This window comes from Hippopotamus amphibius, chromosome 2 (genome assembly GCF_030028045.1).
Source record: "Hippopotamus amphibius kiboko isolate mHipAmp2 chromosome 2, mHipAmp2.hap2, whole genome shotgun sequence".
Taxonomy (NCBI): Eukaryota; Metazoa; Chordata; class Mammalia; order Artiodactyla; family Hippopotamidae; genus Hippopotamus; species Hippopotamus amphibius.
The window spans coordinates 35,290,715-35,310,543 of record NC_080187.1 but is presented as its reverse complement, the minus strand read 5'-3'; the positions used below and the strand labels follow the sequence as shown (position 1 = coordinate 35,310,543).

General features: G+C 38.1%; 1 protein-coding gene across 4 annotated transcripts in view; it reads left to right on the top strand.

Annotated features, from left to right (window-relative positions):
- Positions 1-60: 60 nt before the first annotated feature.
- Positions 61-19,829, top strand: part of NCBP1 (nuclear cap binding protein subunit 1) — a 38,360-nt gene continuing 18,591 nt past the window's right edge. The window contains exons 1-9 of one of the 4 annotated variants that reach the window (XM_057720152.1): positions 61-400; positions 7,132-7,220; positions 7,733-7,833; positions 9,677-9,833; positions 12,221-12,328; positions 12,678-12,799; positions 14,054-14,123; positions 14,583-14,798; positions 19,218-19,315. In XM_057720152.1, coding sequence (XP_057576135.1) covers positions 367-400; positions 7,132-7,220; positions 7,733-7,833; positions 9,677-9,833; positions 12,221-12,328; positions 12,678-12,799; positions 14,054-14,123; positions 14,583-14,798; positions 19,218-19,315 — 995 coding nt within the window. In that variant the 5' untranslated portion in view covers positions 61-366. Of the gene's footprint in view, positions 401-7,131; positions 7,221-7,732; positions 7,863-9,676; positions 9,834-12,220; positions 12,329-12,677; positions 12,800-14,053; positions 14,124-14,582; positions 14,799-19,217; positions 19,316-19,829 lie in introns of those variants that run through there. The other 3 variants (XM_057720153.1, XM_057720154.1, XM_057720155.1) reach the window with 3 other exon arrangements.

The following is a 19,829-nucleotide window of genomic DNA, read 5'->3' as shown; positions in this document are numbered from 1 at the left end:
GCTCGCGGCTCGCGGGCTCGGGCCGGCTGAAGAGGCGGTGCTCTCCGCGTGGCCCCGGAAGGACTTCGAGCGAAGGCGGGCGAAGGAAGCAGCCGAGAGGCGGAGGCGGCCCGAGAGGGCAGTTGCGTGCGGACCAGACGCCCGCGGCCTGGTGAGCTTCCAGACGCCGGCTCTCCCGGATCCGAGCCCGCCGAGCCACCCGGCCGCCTCTCCCCCTTGTGCTTCCGGGCGCCGTCGCGAGCGAGTGCGCCTGCGCGCCGGCCGCTCCGCGCGCCTCGCTGCTGTCCTCGCGCCGGCCGGCTGCCCGACGGTTCCTGCTGCGCTTCCCGCCCGGCGTCTCGGCTCGGCGGCGCACCGGCGTGCGACATGTCACGGCGGCGGCACAGCGACGAGAACGATGGTGAGTGTCCTGGGCCCGGCCGCCGTGGCCGCGCCCAGGTGGGTCGAGGTTTGGCTTCTTTGGTCTTCGGGTCTCAAGCGAAGGGACGTGGGAAAGCGCTTCCCCCCCGGGAGCGTTCGAGGAGCCGCGGAGAGAAGGGGGTGGCACAGCGGGAGGGTGGCCGGGCGACTTCTGAAAAGCCCCTGCTTCCCCCCGCCCCACCTCCTTCAGTCGTCGGCCGAGGGGCGGCCTGGTGGACCCCCGGTCTCTAAGAGTGTTCAAGATTTGGCCCTTAGCACCGCCGAGCAGGGAAGTACACCGGTATGTGTGCCTCCGCCTCTTAGGGATCGTGACAGGGACCCAGTCCCCGTGTTTCGTTTTGATCCTCCAACTGCACCTAAAAAGGGCTCTCAGAGGATGAGGGTTCTGATGAATCGCGATCTGAACTGTCTTCTCTACCGGTCATCCGTCGTTTTGCCTTCTTTCAAGCGGAAGGGAAAGAAGTCGGTTTCTTACCCACACCCAAAAGGTCTAAAATAGATGTACGTAGGTTGTTCTGCTAGATTTTGAACTGACCGTAAGCTTATTTACCTCGTGTAAGAAAAAGTGCCTGAAGACTAACTGGAGAGCTCGTAGAGATTTATTAGATTAGGGGTTCCCATCTCTATTTGCATGATTGCGCCCATGGGGATCATGGAGTTGCCATCCTAAAAACCAAGAATAATTTTGCTAATTAAAAATATAAAAGATGCTTACATTACAAAAACCAGTCAAGAACACACATCCAAAAGAAAGAAAAACTAGCAGTAATTCTGTTATTAATATCTTAAGGTATTGCTCTTTGAAAAGATGTAGTGTAGTGGCTAAGAGGCCAGACTTTGGAATCAGAGGGCTTAAGTTCAAAGCTGGACCCTGCCACTTACTTTGTGATCTTGCCCAGGTTGTATCACCTTTTTAAACCTTAGTCTGTAATATAGAAGTAATGATACATACCTCTTGGTTTTGTGTGGATTAAATGAGGTAACACATGTAACTAATTGCTCATGATGAAGTGTATTTTATCACCTGTTAATGCTTAACAGTTGATAAACATCGGCACTTGTCGACAATGTAAGAAAATTACAGATGAAAAAATGTGAATTACTTTTCACAACTAACATTTTTCTCTTCTTGAATGTTGGGGCACTTTGGGGTAGGAGCAGAATCCCACTTATTTAGTGTTAACAGTAAAGTATCAGATTTCTGCTAGAGCATGGCCTGAGAGGATGTTCTAGTCCGGCCTTCTCACCTGACATCTAAAGGGCTAGAAGTTTAGTGTAATTAACATGGAGACAGGATTAGCAGTGCCCATACATCAGTGAAAGCCAAGTCCAGGGTTCTTGTCACTACACAGGTATTACTATGCTGCATGCTTTGTTTTTTTGTTTTTTGTTTTTTTTAATACAGGAGGCGTCTTGTGTAATGTACATACAGGGCACAGAAAATAGTTTTCATGTGCTTTGCATTTGATTAACTAAGAACTAAATCTCCTAGAAGTCAACACTTGGGGTTTGGAGAACTTCAGTCTTTTAAAGTTCTTACCATTGTCTTTGCTCTTCTCTTCCTTTCTCTACTCTTTCTTCTCCCTTCTGCAGAGGCATCCCTAAAGGGAGAGAAAATGTTTCCGAGGGGAAACCTGGAGAGTTGGATGTGAATATGTAGAAAAACAACTTTTGCTTTGGTTATTGGGGTGCTGGCATAACTTTCTTAGGAGTTAGCTTCTGGCAGCTGAATCACTGTCCACTTGGGTCCTTCTGCAGGAACCTCAGAATAAATAAGTAAAGACAAAACAAAGTAAAATAAGGAGTTAATTCACCAAAGTTTACTATGAATAATTTAGTTGTTGAGGGGCAGTTTATAGTCCCTCTTAGATACTACACCAAGTCTGGAACTTTTCTAAATTGTCACTATTTGGGTAATGATCAGCTAGGGTTTATCCTAAACAGTTCTCTGAATCAAATATTTTAGATATTTTTCTTTTGGTTAAGTTTTCTACTAACTTTTTTTTTAATCAGAAATATTGGAAGCTTAAATATTATAGAAAGCTATTTTAAAATAGGCTGAATTATTATTGTTGCATTAAATAGATGCATCTGAGCATTTCTGGGTTATTGTCAGCTCTTATCAGTCACTGACTGCCATGACTTTCCATATGCTTGACTAAATATAATAATTTATTCAACAACACTGTTCAAACTACTGGCAGTACAGCAGTGGACAACATAAAGATTCCCTTTTACAGGCAGAAAACAATCAAGTAAATATAGTGTATCATATGGTGTTAAGTGCTGTGGAGAAAAATAAAACTGGGTAAAGAGGATAGAAGCTGCTGTGAGGGAGGAGTTGCTGTTTTGTATTGGTTGGCCAGGGAAAGCCTCACTGAGAACGGCATCTGATCAAAGACCTGTAGGAGGTGAGGGAGCAAACCAGATGGCAGTGTGGGGAAAAGCAATAGTCTAAACAAAGGGAACTTGGAGTGCAAAGGCCTTAAGTCTAGAGTATTCCTGTCACCTTCAAACAGCAAGGAGGCCAGTGTTGCTGTAGGAGAGTAAGGAGAAGAGTTGTAGGAGATGAGGTCAGAGAGGGAGCAGATGATCAGCTCACAGCCAGCAATTTTAAAATTGTAACTCTATGTTGAAACTAAGTGTCCTTGATCCAGGGAGATAAGTTCCAGAGGCTATACCAATGAAGTTCACCTAGAGATGGCTTTATAGACAAGGAAAGGAAAGTCCTAAATGGAAATTAATGTGTATGGGTACTGGTCCAGTGCTAAATCTAACTCATTTCTTAGACTCTTTTTAAGAATGCCTCTGAAGCTTTTCAGTTATTTTGGGTATACATACAATAGCTGTTCAGTATATTGTTTTGTTCTTTTAAGAAAGTATTTAGATTGTCCATAATCTTGGCCAAAACCCCATATTAGTCCCTTTTAAGCTATTTAGAATTAGGTCCTTACCTTTTAGACTGTGCCTTTTTTTTTTTTTTTTTTTTTTACTTACCTATAGAAAGAAAGAAAAAAAAAAAGAATAGAAGGGGAGAAATGTGTTACTCCCAAGTGATGATTATCCTTGCTTTAAATCTGCAGGATCGGGGGCGTCAAGGAAGGGAGGGAATATGGGGATAGGTGTATAAAAACAGTTGATTGAACCTGGTGTACCCCCCAAAAAAAAAAAAAATTAAAAAAAAAAATCTGCAGGATCAAGGTGCTTTCCTTTTCCCCTTCCCCTTGTTGTTTTTTGTTACTTTCTCTTTTACAGAGTTAGTTTTTGTTTTCACTTTGTGGGTCTAAAATTTTTTATAGTACATATAATTCTAAATAAGGATATAAGATGTGTAGTACATTGTATCCATAGAATTAGGATCACCTTACAGGGGAAAAGTTATTTGGTGTATCAAGATTTTTTCTGATGGGTTTTAATGGAGACTTGCTTCTCTCTTCCATAGTAGCCAAGGGGCTTAGAAAGAAGTGCTAATGTGTAACTTTAATTTACATTGTAAAACTTCTACTTAGTTACATGTTAATATAAAATCTGTTCTTGTTTTGGGAGCTACCTTAGATATGCTTTCTTGAGCCTAGGTGAAAATATTCAGCTAATTCCCCAAATTTTATTCTTCAAGTGTTTTATTCTACTTCCCCATGCTCTTGCCCACGTTGTCTTGAGTTCAGTATCCTGTTACTGTGCATGAGTTCACATTGTCTATAAGTCCCCCTCCCTCCCCTTTATATTCTCTCCAGTATCAGGTGAGTGTGGGACATCTCTTACTTAATACTTTCTGCCTCTTCACATTCTCCAAACATAGTAAAAATGGGAAGAAGAGAGAAAAGAAGGGTTGCAGTTAAGAGATAGGACTATATACTTGTATTTTCTAGTTTTTCTTCAGAAATCCTTCATTCTCTCCCTGCAGCAGTATTTTCTTCTTTTCAGTCTTACAAGAGGGCCTAGGAGGGTTGCTTTAAAGACTGGGGTATGATTCTAACTGATTTGAGAACAAGCCAGCTGGATAGTTAATTTAGAGAGGGTGTGGAGGTGGGATGTGGGATAAAGGGTTGGCAAAGTAGATGGGCCAGAAAGAAAGGACCAATGGTTACAGTTTTAAAAAATATATAATAAGCGAACAAACAAAAAAACTGCTCTCATTCAGCTAGTTTTTTAGCATCTGCATTCTCCCAACCTTACCGGAATCTGATTCTGAAGAACATTTAGTATATTCTGCTTTCTAGAACAGAGTTTCTCAACATCAGCACTGCTGCCATTTTGGGCTGGATTATTCTTTGTTGTTGGGAGTTGTCCTATGCAATGTGGTATGTTTAGTAGTATTCCTGGCCTCTGCCCACTGGATGCCAGCACTCCCCAAGTTGTGACAACTAAAAATGTCTCCAGAGATTTCCAAGTGGCTCCTGGGGGACAAAATCCAACCCAGTTGAGAACCACTGCTCTTGGAGAAGGCTATTTTAATATCCTGGCTGATAGCTTATATAAAGATCACATCAAATACGTAATGTTTTTCAATGAATGGATCCTGGAAATAGTCCTTTGTGTCTAATTTGGCTCTTTGGGTGGTGGAGCCTTGTAGAGATCCTATGACTTCGGTTTGATGTATACTTGGGAATCAAGGTCACTGATCCCACAATACCACACATGTCTACAGCTTTACATGGACAGATATCTCCAGGAATATATCACAGCTGTCATGCTGCATGCATATTATATTTTTTATGGCATTATCCCTTCAAAACTATCTTCAGTGGTTAGTTAAACCAGATCCTAATGATAACTAAGGTTTTTTTTTGGAGGGGGGGGCAGGTCAAAGCACATAGTGCTTTGCCCTATGGCCTTTTATATTACTTAGTTTGGTCTTATCTAAATAGTAATAGATTGGTTTTATTCAGCTTGAGTTCAGGTGGAGGTACCTGAAGATCATTTCAGACGTTGGAAAAACTTTTAACACCCCAAGCTTAAACTAGCCAAGTGCTGTGTTTTATGAAAATCATTGTATTTTTTAAGCCGAATGTTCCAGTGGCAAGTAAGTAGTTATGAACTTTGTAAAAATGGTTCAGTTCCTTTGGCTGTACAAGTCTGGAGAAGATTAAAAATGTAAATAACTTGCTACTGTGTAACCCTTATCTGCAGATTTCCATTATTAATACAGATCCCCAGCACAGTTACAGATTATTGCTTGCTTTTTCCCATGGCGTCCTAATAATCTAATTGGTGGACGTCAAAAATTGAATTATATTCGGAACTAGTCAACATTGTATATAGCAACAGCATCATGTTCCATACTTAACCTATTATTTAAGATTTTTCCAGCTTTATGTTATTCCACAAAAGGATATAAGGTGAGTGTGTTGAGGTTTTAAACAAAACATTGATAGTAAGAGATCACTAACAGCAAGACTGAATAATAGTCCCATGCTTAAGGATGATTTGTAGCACAGCTTCATTCAACTTGAATTCTTTAGCAACCAAAAGGACGGGTAGGGACTTCCCTGGTGGCACAGTGGTTAAAAATCCCCCTGCCAATGCAGGGGACACAGGTTCGATCCCTGCTCTGGGAAGACCCCACATGCCGTGGAACAGCTAAGCTTGTGCGCCACAATTATTGAGGCTGTGCTCTAGAGCCCGTGAGCCACGACTATTGAGGCCATGTGCCACGCAACTACTGAAGCTTGCACGCCTAGAGCCCATGCTCTGCAACAAGAGAAGCTACCACAATGAGGAGCCTGCACACCACAGTGAAGAGTAGCCCCTGCTCACTGCAACTAGAGAAAGCCTGTGTGCAGCAACAAAGACCCAATGCAGCCAATAAATAAATAAATACATTTATTAAAAAAAAAAGATTGGTAATGATTTCAGAATGGTAGTTTTGTTTGTGCAACTCTGAGTGATTAGGATTAGTAAACATATTAGGATTAGTAAAGTATGGAATCAAGAGCTGGTTAAAGCAGGGAACCATAAGACATATACCTTTTCCCCACTACTTATTTGATGTAGTGCTCAGGACTTTTCTTTGAGTATGTCTGCTGATTGTAATTCTCATTATTTGGGATAAACTAGACTAGTGCTTCAAGGTCTATAGAACCAAAACTATTAATTGAAGAGTTAAGAGCTCAGACATTTGTAAAACTAGTGAGGAATCCTAATGTTTTATGCTCCCCTTCCCATCTTTTGAAGTTTTCCTCTTTTTTAAAAGCATTTTTATTCCTAATCAAGTCTTTCCAGAGCATTCAACTTGGTTTTCACACCCATATTTCATCAATTTACATAATTTTCATTATTAAAATAATTAGTACTGCTGGCACTGACAGGTTATAGGAACAAGCCACTAAGGATGAATAAACAAGTCAAGTTTAAAGAATGGGAATAGCTATACATGAGTGTTACAGGGAGTCTTCTAATTGCCAGTGGTTAGCATGTTATAGGTACCTTTGCTAGCTATCCACAGAAACCGACAGGGCTGCTGCATTGCATAGCTCCGTGGGGGTATTATTCTCACAAAATTTCACATAAGTATGGATTTATTATGGTGCCCCTGGGTATGGAGACTTGGTTGATCTAGCCTTGTCTGAGAAGTGGAGGGTCAGTTAAGCACTTCTACTGTGTGTAAATAGTAGGGCTTCTGGTGGAAAAGAGATTATAGCATTAAAGAAGTTAAAGTTTTTGATAATAGATTCATCATGTAATGTTCACTTTTTTACATTGTTGAAACAGGGGGACAGCCTCATAAAAGGAGAAAGACATCTGATGCAAATGAAACTGAAGATCATTTGGAATCTTTAATATGCAAAGTAGGAGAAAAGGTAAGATCAAAATAGGCACAGACTGTGATGGGCTTAGGGTTGTAGTTGACTGTGCTTGATTAATTTCTGCATGTGAAAACTTGACGATCTAAATTGTGGGCAAATTTGTATTGGCATATGTCTATATCCCAAAGTAAATGTGTATTAAAAGCCTTGGAATGCAGAGAGTTAAATATTGTAGTAATTTTCATAGAATATGAGTCTTAGAAGAGACCTTAGAGAATACTCCGCTCAATTAAAATTGAAGACCAAGTAAGTTCTGGGTACTTGAGGTAATTCACCCAGTCATATAGTGAGTGAACCATTTCTAATACTTGTTCTGCTATCTTAGGTTGCTTTTTAAATTTTATTTGTTCTCTTTTCATGGTTTTCTAAAGAATAATAACAGCCTGAATTTATTTATACTAAACTGTCAGTGTGCCTTATGTACAACTTTTTTATCATCACATAGAAAATTTTAATGCACTAATTGCTGAGTACTTGATGGATATTTAATACGCTGTCCTCTACAGAGTGCCTGCTCTTTGGAGAGCAACCTAGAAGGCTTGGCTGGTGTTTTGGAAGCTGATCTTCCTAACTACAAGAGCAAGATCTTAAGGCTTCTTTGTACAGTGTATGTATACAAAAGATTTATGAATCCAGGTGATAATGTATTATCTACTCTTAAATGCTTGGGAATGTTCAAGAGATGTGTTTATGTTCCTTATGTAATCTGCTTTCATTCTTTGGGGAATTTGTCAAATGAAATGACCTTTGGCCCTTTGGCGAACTCTTAGAGATAAGCAGGATGAAAATTGAGTATCGTCTTTGTTTCTTGGATCCTTAGAATCATTTGAGTTGACTACTTTTAAGTGAGAAAGTAGACAGCTTCACATTCAGTGATTTTCTTTTAAGCGTGTACAATTAAACTTATACATAATAGAGTTTATATTTTTAATCAGTAGCATCAAACAAATTTGAGAACCAGTCACTCGAGTAATAGCCCTTCTTAGAAAGCTAAAGATGCTTTTGAAGCTATGATATAATAGGCATAATCTTTCTCTGAGTTAGGTTAACTAGAATGAATATCAGCATTTAATTTGTAAGGACATTAGAGTGGGAAAAGTCTCACGTGAAATCATGAAACAGTCTCTCCCAACAGTGGAATTAGCAATCCAGACATCCTCATCACTCAGGTAGACATTGATTATTCTAAACTGCATGCTGTGCAAAGAAGTATCTGTGACTTCTGAATAAAAGGAGTCTTCATTATGAAGGTGACTTAAATTGGTCATTTCAGTTATTTTAAAATAATAGGTTTTTTAAATTGCTTACAGCTCAATTTTGAAATTTAAAAATGTACACACAAATTGAAACTATCAGTGGATTTTACTTTAACATCTCATAAAGTACAAGTAATTTCAAGTACAATTTTTTTTAAAGAAATCTAGTTATTATTCAGGAAGACGGGTCCTTAGACTAAGAAACTAATACTAAGAAAAATTATTTGGCTGTAGTTATCCATAGATTCCTTCTGAAAGCATTTATTAGAATGGAGTAGATTTATGCTTAAGCTCTGATGGAAGCCATGACAGAAGCAGGAGAGGGTTGAGAGGGAATGATTACTATCAATGCAAGTACTTTTTAAAAAACCTAAATTGTCCCTGACACACTTTGCTAGGAACCTTGGGAAAATGCAAAAAGTATAAGAGAATCTGAATGATCATGAGTTCTCGTTTGCTTTGCTTTTTGAGCTAATTTCTAAAGGCTGCCTAAATTAGGGATCAACATTTGGTTTTTTCCAAAGATTTATTACTGAAATCCTCTTCTCTACTTTTCAAATAACTTTAATGAAAATTAACACACTTGAGTAAGCAAACTGAAAGTAAAGAATCTTATTATATCAGAGTACCATGTTAAGAATTCAACGATTAAAAAAAAAAGAATTCAACAATTTAACTGATAGGAACTGGTTTTAGTTTTGAATTTTTTCTAAGCAACTGGAATAATGTTTCTCAAAGTGGAATGCTGATCCCATGACATTTGATCAGCTAAGTTGAGAAATGTTGATTGCTCTATTTCCCCCTTAATGATTCTGCATTAAAGAAACTTGTTTGACTCAGCAATTCCCAGATATTTTACCATGGAAACCATTTTCTGTAGACCTTGTATTCGATTCCACTAAGCACACTGGAAGAAAAACTGGTCTAGTGTTATTCTGATGACTTCACAAGTAGATTGTTTTACTTTCTTAACTCTTGGATTAACTAACTAGAATTAATATGAAAAAATTGAGGGAGCCATGTCTGCAACTCTTCTCAATATTTATGCCTTTTCTGAAGTAGTTTTAAAAACATAGCTAAATGTAATGCTTTTCTAAAGTTAATAAAATGATTTAAAAATTTATATAGTATAAAATTCAGCAACTTAATGCTGTTGTTTTGGGATCTTCTTGTTGTACTGGGTTCTTAAATCAGTGCACGTCTGTTACCTGAGAAGCTGACAATTTATACAACATTAGTTGGACTACTAAATGCCAGGAATTACAACTTTGGTGGAGAATTTGTAGAAGCCATGATTCGTCAACTTAAAGAATCATTGAAAGCAAACAATTATAATGAAGCTGTATATTTGGTAAGTTTTTTGGCTTTTGGGGGGGTTTTGGTATGTTATGACTTAGTGTTGGGATGGAAGGGAGAGGTGAGCTACAACCAAATAATTTATCTTTTCTCTTGAAAACAGTTCCTCACTCACCACAACAGCTGCTCTTTTGAAACCATTCTTATTAAAGATACAGAGCTCATTACCAAGTCCAGTGGCTTCTTTTAACTCTAAATCCTAGATGACCTCCTTATAACATGTGATGCTTTACGCTACTTATCTCTTGGTTTCTGTAGCACCACTTCTTTCAGGACCTCCTGCTGCCTCCTACCTTCTATTACCCAGTCTGCTTTTACTGGGTAACCTTACTTTGTCCCTTAAATTTTTGTGTTTCCCAGGGTTTTGTCCTCACTTCACTTTTTTTTCAAACATTCTCTCCTGAAGCATTCTCATCTTCTCATAGCTTCATAAACTACCTTTATTTTGATGACCCTTCCCCCGACCAGCTGTAATCTGTATCTCCTGCTTCAACCTTTCTCCTGAGCCCCAGACCTTTCTTCCAAATACTGCCTGGATAGCCCTAAGGTATCTTACCTGGAAGTTACTAAATTAATACATTATTCATACCTGTGCCCTCAACCTAACCCACACAAGTGGCCGCTATTTACTGGATAGCCCGTCTAGAAACCTGAGCGTTAATTTTTGTCTTCCCTTTGCCCCTTCATACTCTAAGCAGACCCCAAGCCGTGTCTGTTCTACCTCCTAAATTTCTCTCCAACCTGTCCCTTCTTTGTCTTCAGAGCCTCTAGTGCAGTTCATGCCTTTCTCTTTGTGTCTTAACAGCCTCTTTTTTTTTTTTTTTTAATTTTTTTATCTATTGGCTGCGTTGGGTCTTCATTGCTGCGTGCGGGCTTTCTCTAGTTGCAGCGTGTGGGGGCTACTCTTTGTTGTGGTACACTGGCTTCTTATTGCGGTGGCTTCTCTTGTTGGAGAGCACGGGTCCTAGAGAGCACCGCTTCAGTAGTTGCGGCACGTGGGCTCAGTAGTTGTGGTGTACAGGCTTAGTTGCTCTGTGGAATGTGAGATCTTCCCAGACCAGGGATTGAACTCGTGTCCCCTGCATCGGCAAGCAGATTCTTAACCATTGCGCCACCAGGGAAGTTCCTAAACAGTCTCTTAACAGGTCTTTTTGTATCCAAATTCTCTTTCACTTTACCTTCTACAGTGGCACCAGAGTGGTCTTCTGTAACTAGGCTCTGTTCATGTTGGTTACCTGTTAAAAACCTCAGTTCCTTCCCATTGTCTACAGTGGATGGTCTTCAAACCTGGTGCTCAAGATGATGCAGGAAGTAAATATTAGAACTCTTATTTATCTTAAGTGGAAATGGAATGAAGCCTTATTAATGTACATAACACATAGATTGACAGTGGGCCAGTGTATGTTATAAATAAGTATATATGTGTTAGAGGTATGTGATCAAATTCTTTTCTACTGAGTACACAATCAAAAGAGTTTGGAGACCCATCAGGCTATAAGATTAATTTCAGATTCCATTAAGTCTAATCCTTCATGGTTGCCCCAATCTGTTTCTTTTTGCCTCCCATATACCCTCCAGCTATATCTGAATTACTTGAGGGTCCCTGAGCACACCTTGTTTTTAACCTTCTGCCTAGAAGACTTTCCTTGCTCTCCACTTGAGGACTGCTTTACTCGTCCTTTATGGCCTAGCCCGACTGTTACCTTCTTTATGATGTTTCCCCTACTCCCTTTGTCCCTGTTTCTAGAGCACTTTTTATTTATGTTTTAGTGTAGGAGTTATCCATTTGGATTGAGATTGTGCTTATCCCACTAGTCTGTGAGTTTCCATATGACAGAGACTTTAATAGTGCTCAGCAGTGGCACACAAAGGACACCCAATAAATATCTGTTCATAAATTTCCATTTCTGTGGTCCAGTGAAAATTTTTTCATAGCCAAACAGAAAAGAAGATTATTGGTTGTAGTAGCTAGACTATTACAGTTTAGATTCTTAGTCCAGTATAAATGTAAAGCTATAAATGCAGATTCCTGTCCTTCAGTCTCTGTCACAACTACTCAGCTCTGCTGTTATAGCACAAAAGCAGCCACAGACAACATGTGAGCAAATGAGCATGGCTGTGTAAAAGTTGATTTGTGGACACTGAGATTTAATTTCATATAATTTTTATGAATCAAAATATCCTTTTGGGTTTTTTTCAAGCATATAAATATTTAAAAACCATTCTTAGTTTGCAGGCCGCTTAAAAAAAACAGGCAATGGGTTAGATTTGGTCCTTGAGCTGTAGTTTTTCAGACTTGTGGTTTCAAACATTACAGAATTGCCTGTTTTATAATTATTATAAAGGACATTTAGATTTAATAGAAATTGTTTTTCCCAACAGGTCCGTTTTTTATCTGATCTTGTGAATTGTCACGTCATTGCTGCCCCATCAATGGTTGCTATGTTTGAAAATTTTGTAAGTGTAACTCAGGAAGAAGATGTGCCTCAGGTAAAAAAACCCCCTTGTGCTGAATCTCATCCATATAGTACCAGGACTTTTTCACTAGTAACCCTTTAGTAATAGAAAACAGAAGATTAATAGTAGATTATCACATTATAAATTCTTAATATCTAAAAGTTAAGTCAACTGGTATAATGGTGGGTTCTCATGACATCTGTATGTTAAATGATTCTGTCTAGTAAGTGTAAAGCTAATATATCTAAAAATGCTCTGAATGAGCCAGATGTCTTTGTTAAGCCCTATTAAACTGTGTCCATAAGATTTCATTCAGAAATAAGTATAATATGAAAATTCACTAGCACCTATTTTAAATGTACCTTTTAAAAAAATTCCTTAGGTGCGGCGGGATTGGTATGTGTATGCATTTCTATCATCTTTGCCCTGGGTTGGAAAGGAGTTGTATGAAAAGAAAGATGCAGAGATGGACCGAATCTTTGCCAACACTGAAAGCTATCTTAAGTAAGGGCACAGCAGCATGGTAATGGTTTTGTGTCCCCTTAAGCTTTTTCAAAAGAATTTTGTTGTGTTTCATTTTGTATTAATAGGTACTTCTTCAGATGTTGTTAATATCTACTTAGTTACAAAAAGGCTAAAGAAAGTCTAAAGATAAAAGTCTGCTTTCTCATTACACTAAGTTTTAAATGATTTTTTAGATGTTTTATATTTTTCAAAAGTTTTACTGTTTAATAACATACAGATGTTTGCAAAAGAATGAAAGTAAAAGAATATGAATATTCTAACATTTGAATATGTCCTTCCCTCTTTTTATACAAATGATAGTCCAGTATACACACTGTTCTTCTCTACACACTTGCTTTTTTTCCCTCTTAATATGGTTTGGATATGTTGCATAAGCTGTTTAGTGCTACCTCATTCTTCTTAACAGCTGTATGGTATTCCACTCTTTTAATGTACTGTAGTTTCTTTAACTAGTCTCCTGTTGCTAGCCATTGAGGCTATTGCAAGACTTTGGCTATTTTAAACAATGTTTCTGTGAATATCCTTGTACATATGTCTTTGGGTTTTGTTTTGTTTATTTTTTTAAATTTATTTATTGGTTGTATTGGGTCTTCATTGCCGTGCATGGGCTTTCTCTAGTTTCTGAGAGTAGGGCTACTCTTGGTTGTGGTGCATGGGCTTCTCATTGCAGAGGCTTCTCTTGTTGCAGAGCACAGGCTCCAGGCACATGGGCTTCAGTAGTTGTGGCACATGGCCTCAGTAGTTGTGGCACATGGGCTTAGTTGCTCTGCAGCATGTGGGCTCTTCCCGGATCAGGAATCAAACCCATGTCCCCTGCATTGGCAGGTGAATTCTTAATCACTGCACCACCAGGGAAGTCCCATATGTCTTTGTGTACATGTACAAATATGTTTGTGGGGGATGTGAATTCTTAGAAATGGCATGCTGGGTTGAAATGTCTTAATTTTAATTTTGATGGATTTAGTTAAATTGCCTTCCAAGGAGATTATACTCATCCAAATCTCATTTAAAGAGATTATTATATCAGTTAGCTCTCTGCCAGAGATGTTTTTGAAACTGTGTATTTGCCAACATTTTGGCAATACAGTACACTATCAAAGATTCTGATATCTGCCCATCTAATAGGTTAAAATGTTTCACTCCATTAATTTGCATTTTTATTAATTATGAAAGCAACTGAAGATCTTTTCATGTTTTAAAAACCTAAATGTAGGTTTTCATTCTTACTTTTAGAAGACGCCAAAAGACTCATGTGCCCATGTTACAAGTGTGGACTGCAGAGAAACCACATCCACAAGAAGAGGTAAATTGATTTCGGTCTCTGGTGATACAAGCACAGTCAGGGTAGATTTTTTGTGACATGTTCAAGTCATCCAATTTGTTTATCTTAGCTGGGTTTTCACATTTCATATTAGGGGTTCAGCTCCTCATAGCCATAGGCATATGGTGGATTTTTAATAAATGTTAGAATGTCACTGAAACATTCCCTATTCTGTGGGATTCCAGATATCATAGAGTTGATGTATTTTTTATTTAAATGCCCAGTTTGAAGAAATAAGAGGTAAAGCCCCAGACAGATTTTATAAAGTAATTAAAACAAAAACAGAAACTTGGCACTATTCCATTGTACTGTATTTAATTGTAAGCTTGCTTTTGTATCCTGTATTTTAGAAGGTGGTCGATTTTTGGCTTTGTCTAGTCAAATGTTATTTCATCTAGCCTCCAATTATCTATTAATTGTTAAAAATTAATCTGTCTTTAGTATTTAGATTGCCTCTGGGCCCAGATTCAGAAATTGAAAAAGGATCGCTGGCAGGAGCGGCACATCCTAAGACCTTATCTTGCCTTTGACAGCATCCTGTGTGAAGCACTGCAGCACAATCTGCCTCCTTTCACACCACCTCCTCACACTGAAGATTCGGTGTACCCGATGCCAAGGGTCATCTTCAGAATGTTTGATTACACAGATGATCCGGAGGTACATACATGACCAACACAAGTTCCTTTCAAAGGGCATCTGTTGTGTTGTACTTGTGGTTTAATCGTGTTTGAATTATGCCTATGAGACATTTTAATTTTGAGTTGTTTATTATCTGAGGGTAAATGGCAGTGAAGTTAACAGTTTAATTCAGTGAATGGTATCACCTCATGCAAGAAATCATATTTAGCCTGTGTAAACAGCACAGTGTACAATTGAAGAGTGTAGGTTCTAGAGTCAGATTGGTTTGGGTTTTAATCATGGTTTAGTGATATCCCAGCTGTGTGATCTTGAATGCGTTATTTTACCTTTCTACCTTAAGTTTCCTAATGGAATAATAATATATATATCTCATAAAGTTGTAATGAGGATTAAATTATTAACACACATAAAGTGCATAGAACAGTATGTGATACGTGATGAGTGCTCAGTAAAATGTTTTTAATTTAAAAATCCTCAAACTCTCCAGAAAATGGGCACAGAAGGAAATTACCTCAACATAATAAAAGCTATACATGAGAAACCAAAAGCCAACATCGTTCTAAATGGTGAAAAACTGAAAGAATTCCCTCTAAGAACAGGAACAAGACAAGGCTGTCCACTCTCACCATTATTATTCAACATAGTTACAGAAGTTTTAGCCACAGCAATCAGAGAAGAAAATGAAATAAAAGGAATCCAAATTGGAAAAGAAGAAGTAAAATTGTCACTCTTTGCAGATGACATGATATTATACATAGAAAACCCTAAAGACTCTACCAGAAAACTGCTAGCACTAATTGATGAATTTATTAAAATAGCAGGATACAAAATTAATGCGCACAAATCTCTTGCATTCCTATACACTAGCAACGAAAGAGCAGAAAGAGAAATGAAGGAAACTCTCCCACTTACCATTTCAACAAAAAGAATAAAATACCTAGGAGTAAACCTGCCTAAGGAGGCGAAAGATCTGTATGCAGAAAACTTTAAGACACTGATGAAAGAAATCAAAGATGACACAAACAGATGGAGGGACATACCATGTTCTTGGATTGGAAGAATCAACATTGTGAAAATGACTGTACTACCCAAAGCAATTTACAGATTCAATGCAATCCCGATCAAATTACCAATGGCATTTTTCACAGAACTAGAACAAGAAATCTTACGATTCCTTATGGAAATGCAAAAGACCCTGAATAGCCAAAGCAATCTTGAGAAGGAAAGATGGAGTTGGTGGAATTAGGCTTCCTGACTTCAAACTATACTATGAGGCCACAGTAATCAAGACAGTATGGTACTGGCACAAAAATAGAAAGGAAGATCAATGGAACAGAATAGAGAACTCAGAGGTAAACCCAAGCTCATGTGGGCACCTTATCTTTGACAAAGGAGGCATGAATATACAATGGAAAAAAGACAGCCTCTTCAATAAGTGGTGTTGGGAAAATTGGACAGCTACAGGTAAAAGAATGAAATTAGAACACTTCCTAACACCATACACAAAAATAAACTCAAAATGGATTAAAGACCTACATGTAAGGCTAGATACTATAAAACTCCTAGAGGAAAACATAGGCAGAACACTCTATGACATACATCAGAGCAAGATCCTTTTTGACCCACCTCCTAGAATCATGGAAATAAAATCAAGAATAAACAAATGGGACCTAATGACACTTAAGAGCTTTTGCACAATGAAAGAAACCATAAGCAAGAAGGCAACCCTCAGAATGGGAGAAAATACTTGCCAACGAAGCAACGGACAAAGGATTAATCTCCAAAATATACAAGCAGCTCATGCAGCTTAATACCAAAAAAGCAAATAACCCAATCCACAAATGGACAGAAGATCTAAATAGACATTTCTCCAAAGAAGACATACAGATGGCCAACAAACACATGAAAAGATGCTCAACATCACTAATCATCAGAGAAATGCAAGTCAAAGCCACAATGAGGTATCACCTCACACCGATCAGAATGGCCATCATCACAAAATCTAGAAACAGCAAATGTTGGAGAGGGTGTGGAGAAAAGGGAACTCTTCTGCACTGTTGGTGGGAATGTAAGTTGGTCCAGCCACTATGGAAAACAATTTGGAGGTTCCTTAAAAAACTACAAATAGAACTACCATATCATCCAGTAATCCCACTCCTGGGCATATACCCAGAGAAAACCATAATCCAAAAAGAAACATGTACCATAATGTTCATTGCAGCACTATTTACAATAGCCAGGACATGGAAGCAACCTCAATGCCCATCAATAAATGAATGGATACAGAAGATGTGGCATATATATACAATGGAATATTACTCAGCTATAAAAAGGGATGAGATGGAGCTATATGTAATGAGGTGGATAGACCTAGAGTCTGTCATACAGAGTGAAGTAAGCCAGAAAGAGAAAAACAAATATTGTATGCTAACTCATATATACAGAATCTAAAAAAAAAAAAATGGTACTGATGAACCCAGTGACAAGACAAGAATAAGGATGCAGAGAATGGACTGGAGGACATGAGGTTGACGGCGGGGGGAGCGGGGGGGGGCGGTGAAGGGGAAGCTGAGATGAAGTGAGAGAGTAGCATAGACATATATATACTACCAACTGTGGGAAGTTGCTGTATAACAAAGGGAGATCAACTCGATGATGGATGATGCCTTAGAGGGCCAGGACGAGGAGGGTCCGGGGGAGTCATGGGAGGGAGGGGATATAGGGGTATGTGTATAAATACAGTTGATTGACTTTGGTGTAGTTCAAAAACTGGTACAAGAGTATAAAGCAATTATATTCCAATAAAGAGCTTAAAGAAAAAAAATCCCAAAGATTAGTACAAGCTGACTTTATAGTTCTTCAATGTGTATATTTTTTATTATGAGGTCAAGTTGTCGATAGCAGTTACACTTTAGCAATTAAGAAAATGTATAATTTTGATATTAACATTTGGTATAAAAATTTACTGTTTAACTGTGCTTTAGTTAGGTTTATACCTTTGCATTTGAATGACTATCTTAACTTTTAATACCCAAGCAGCAAGCACAGTGATCACTGGATTGGTTCTGAATAGAAACTCGCCTGGCTAAAGTACCATGCCTATTGCTTAGTACATTCCAGTCAGTGTAGAGCAGAGTTTCTCAGCCTCAGCACAGTTGATGTTTTGGGCTGGATAATCCTTTGTTTGGGGCTGTCCTATGAATTGTAGGATGCTTAGCAGCATCCCTGGCCCCTACCTTCTAGTTGCCAGTAGCATATCAGTTGTGACAACCAAAAATGTCTCCAGAAATTGCCAGATGTCCCCCTTAGGGGCAAAATTGCCCCCAGTTGAAAACCACGGGCATAAGAACTAGTGTTAACCACCTAAGGTCAAATCTGAGTTTTCTTTCCCTGTCTTCTCTCTTCTGTTCTATGGAAAGTTACTTATGACCAGTGAAATTTTGGCGTATGTATACTATATCTCAGAGTAAAAAGGTGTTGAATAACGGTTATATATACAGAATTATCAACTTGCTACCCACTTGCAATATTCCATATATTTATGTAATGGCCTGATTAGGTGTGTATACACACACACACATATATATATAACTGAAAGTCTGATTTACACATAAGACTTAGAATCTTTGTGATTAGGTATTTATTTGTGCAAGGGAAACATTAGAATGGGACCTCAAAATTTGCTTCTCCTGTACTATCTGTACTTAATTGGTGTTGCCTCTGTAATGTGCCCATCATCCTTTGCCAGAAGAACATAAATATACATAATATCTGTTTGAAGAGGATTTGATATTTTTGTCCTGGCCTTTCAAAAAATGTTTGTTTTTTAGATTAGAAATGATAAAGTAGATTAAAGTAAAAGTTACCATTAAGTAGAAAATAAATAATAATAAATAAATAATAAGTAAATAATAAACTCATTGAACCTGTTTGCTATGCATATTTTTTTAATTAAACAATATCATGAAGATAATGTTCTATAACCTTTTTTAAAACAACACAGTGTGGATATCTTTCAGTGCGTACAGGATTTTTTTTTTTTATGTCTACATAAGTGTTTAAAATAAAATTTTCCCTCTCTCCCTGGATTATGGAAGTAATTCAGTCCCATGGTTTAAAAAAATAAATCAAACTATATAGGACTAATAATATACAAAAATTATTTAGTTTGCTTCATTTAAGACTTGAGGTGGGCAAGGATAGTACAGTGTTAGATATAGTAGAAGAAAAACGATAGCTGACGTTCTAATTCTGTTGTAGATATAAGTGAACACAATAATAAAATTTGCTGAAATACAGAGCTTTCACACTTGCGAATTTTTATCCCCAGCATCCAATACGGTGTTTGGAACATAATAACTCTCATATGTTTGTTGAATAAATGAAAAATAATATTTTGTCTAGGTCTATAATATACACATTTGCTTTTCTTTCCAGGGTCCTGTAATGCCAGGGAGTCATTCAGTGGAAAGATTTGTAATAGAAGAGAATCTTCACTGTATCATTAAGTCCCACTGGAAGGAAAGGAAGACTTGGTAAGATGCTTTTCATGGTACTTTTACTAGAGTGGAGAAAAAGTAGCAATCTTGATGATATAGCAGAAGCCAAATTTATGTTAAGAATAAGAAAATCTTCCTCTCTTCCTGATGCCCTGTCTCGCTAAGACCGATCTCTGAAACACTTGATTTGCTTTCTGGAGGCACTTCACCCTCAAATAGTACTTCTCTGGTGCTATTATAGTAATATGCATATACTTAAGCGTGCTCTTTTGTGTGGATATTTGCCATATGCTCTGGACAAATTAACTTGAATGGCAAGCTATTTTGGGTATGAATGTTGTGGGAATAAATGAGTACTAATGGTCTTGCTCTGTTTCCTAGCAGTTAGACATCAAGCTTTGGAAAGGTATATTTTTAATATTTTCTAGAACTTTGGAAAGTTATGGTTTAGATCTTTAGATAGATAGGAAGATAGTATTTTGGGAATGGTCTACCTTATAAAACATTTTAAGTTAGTAGATCTGATATACTTCCTTAGAATTATTACTTA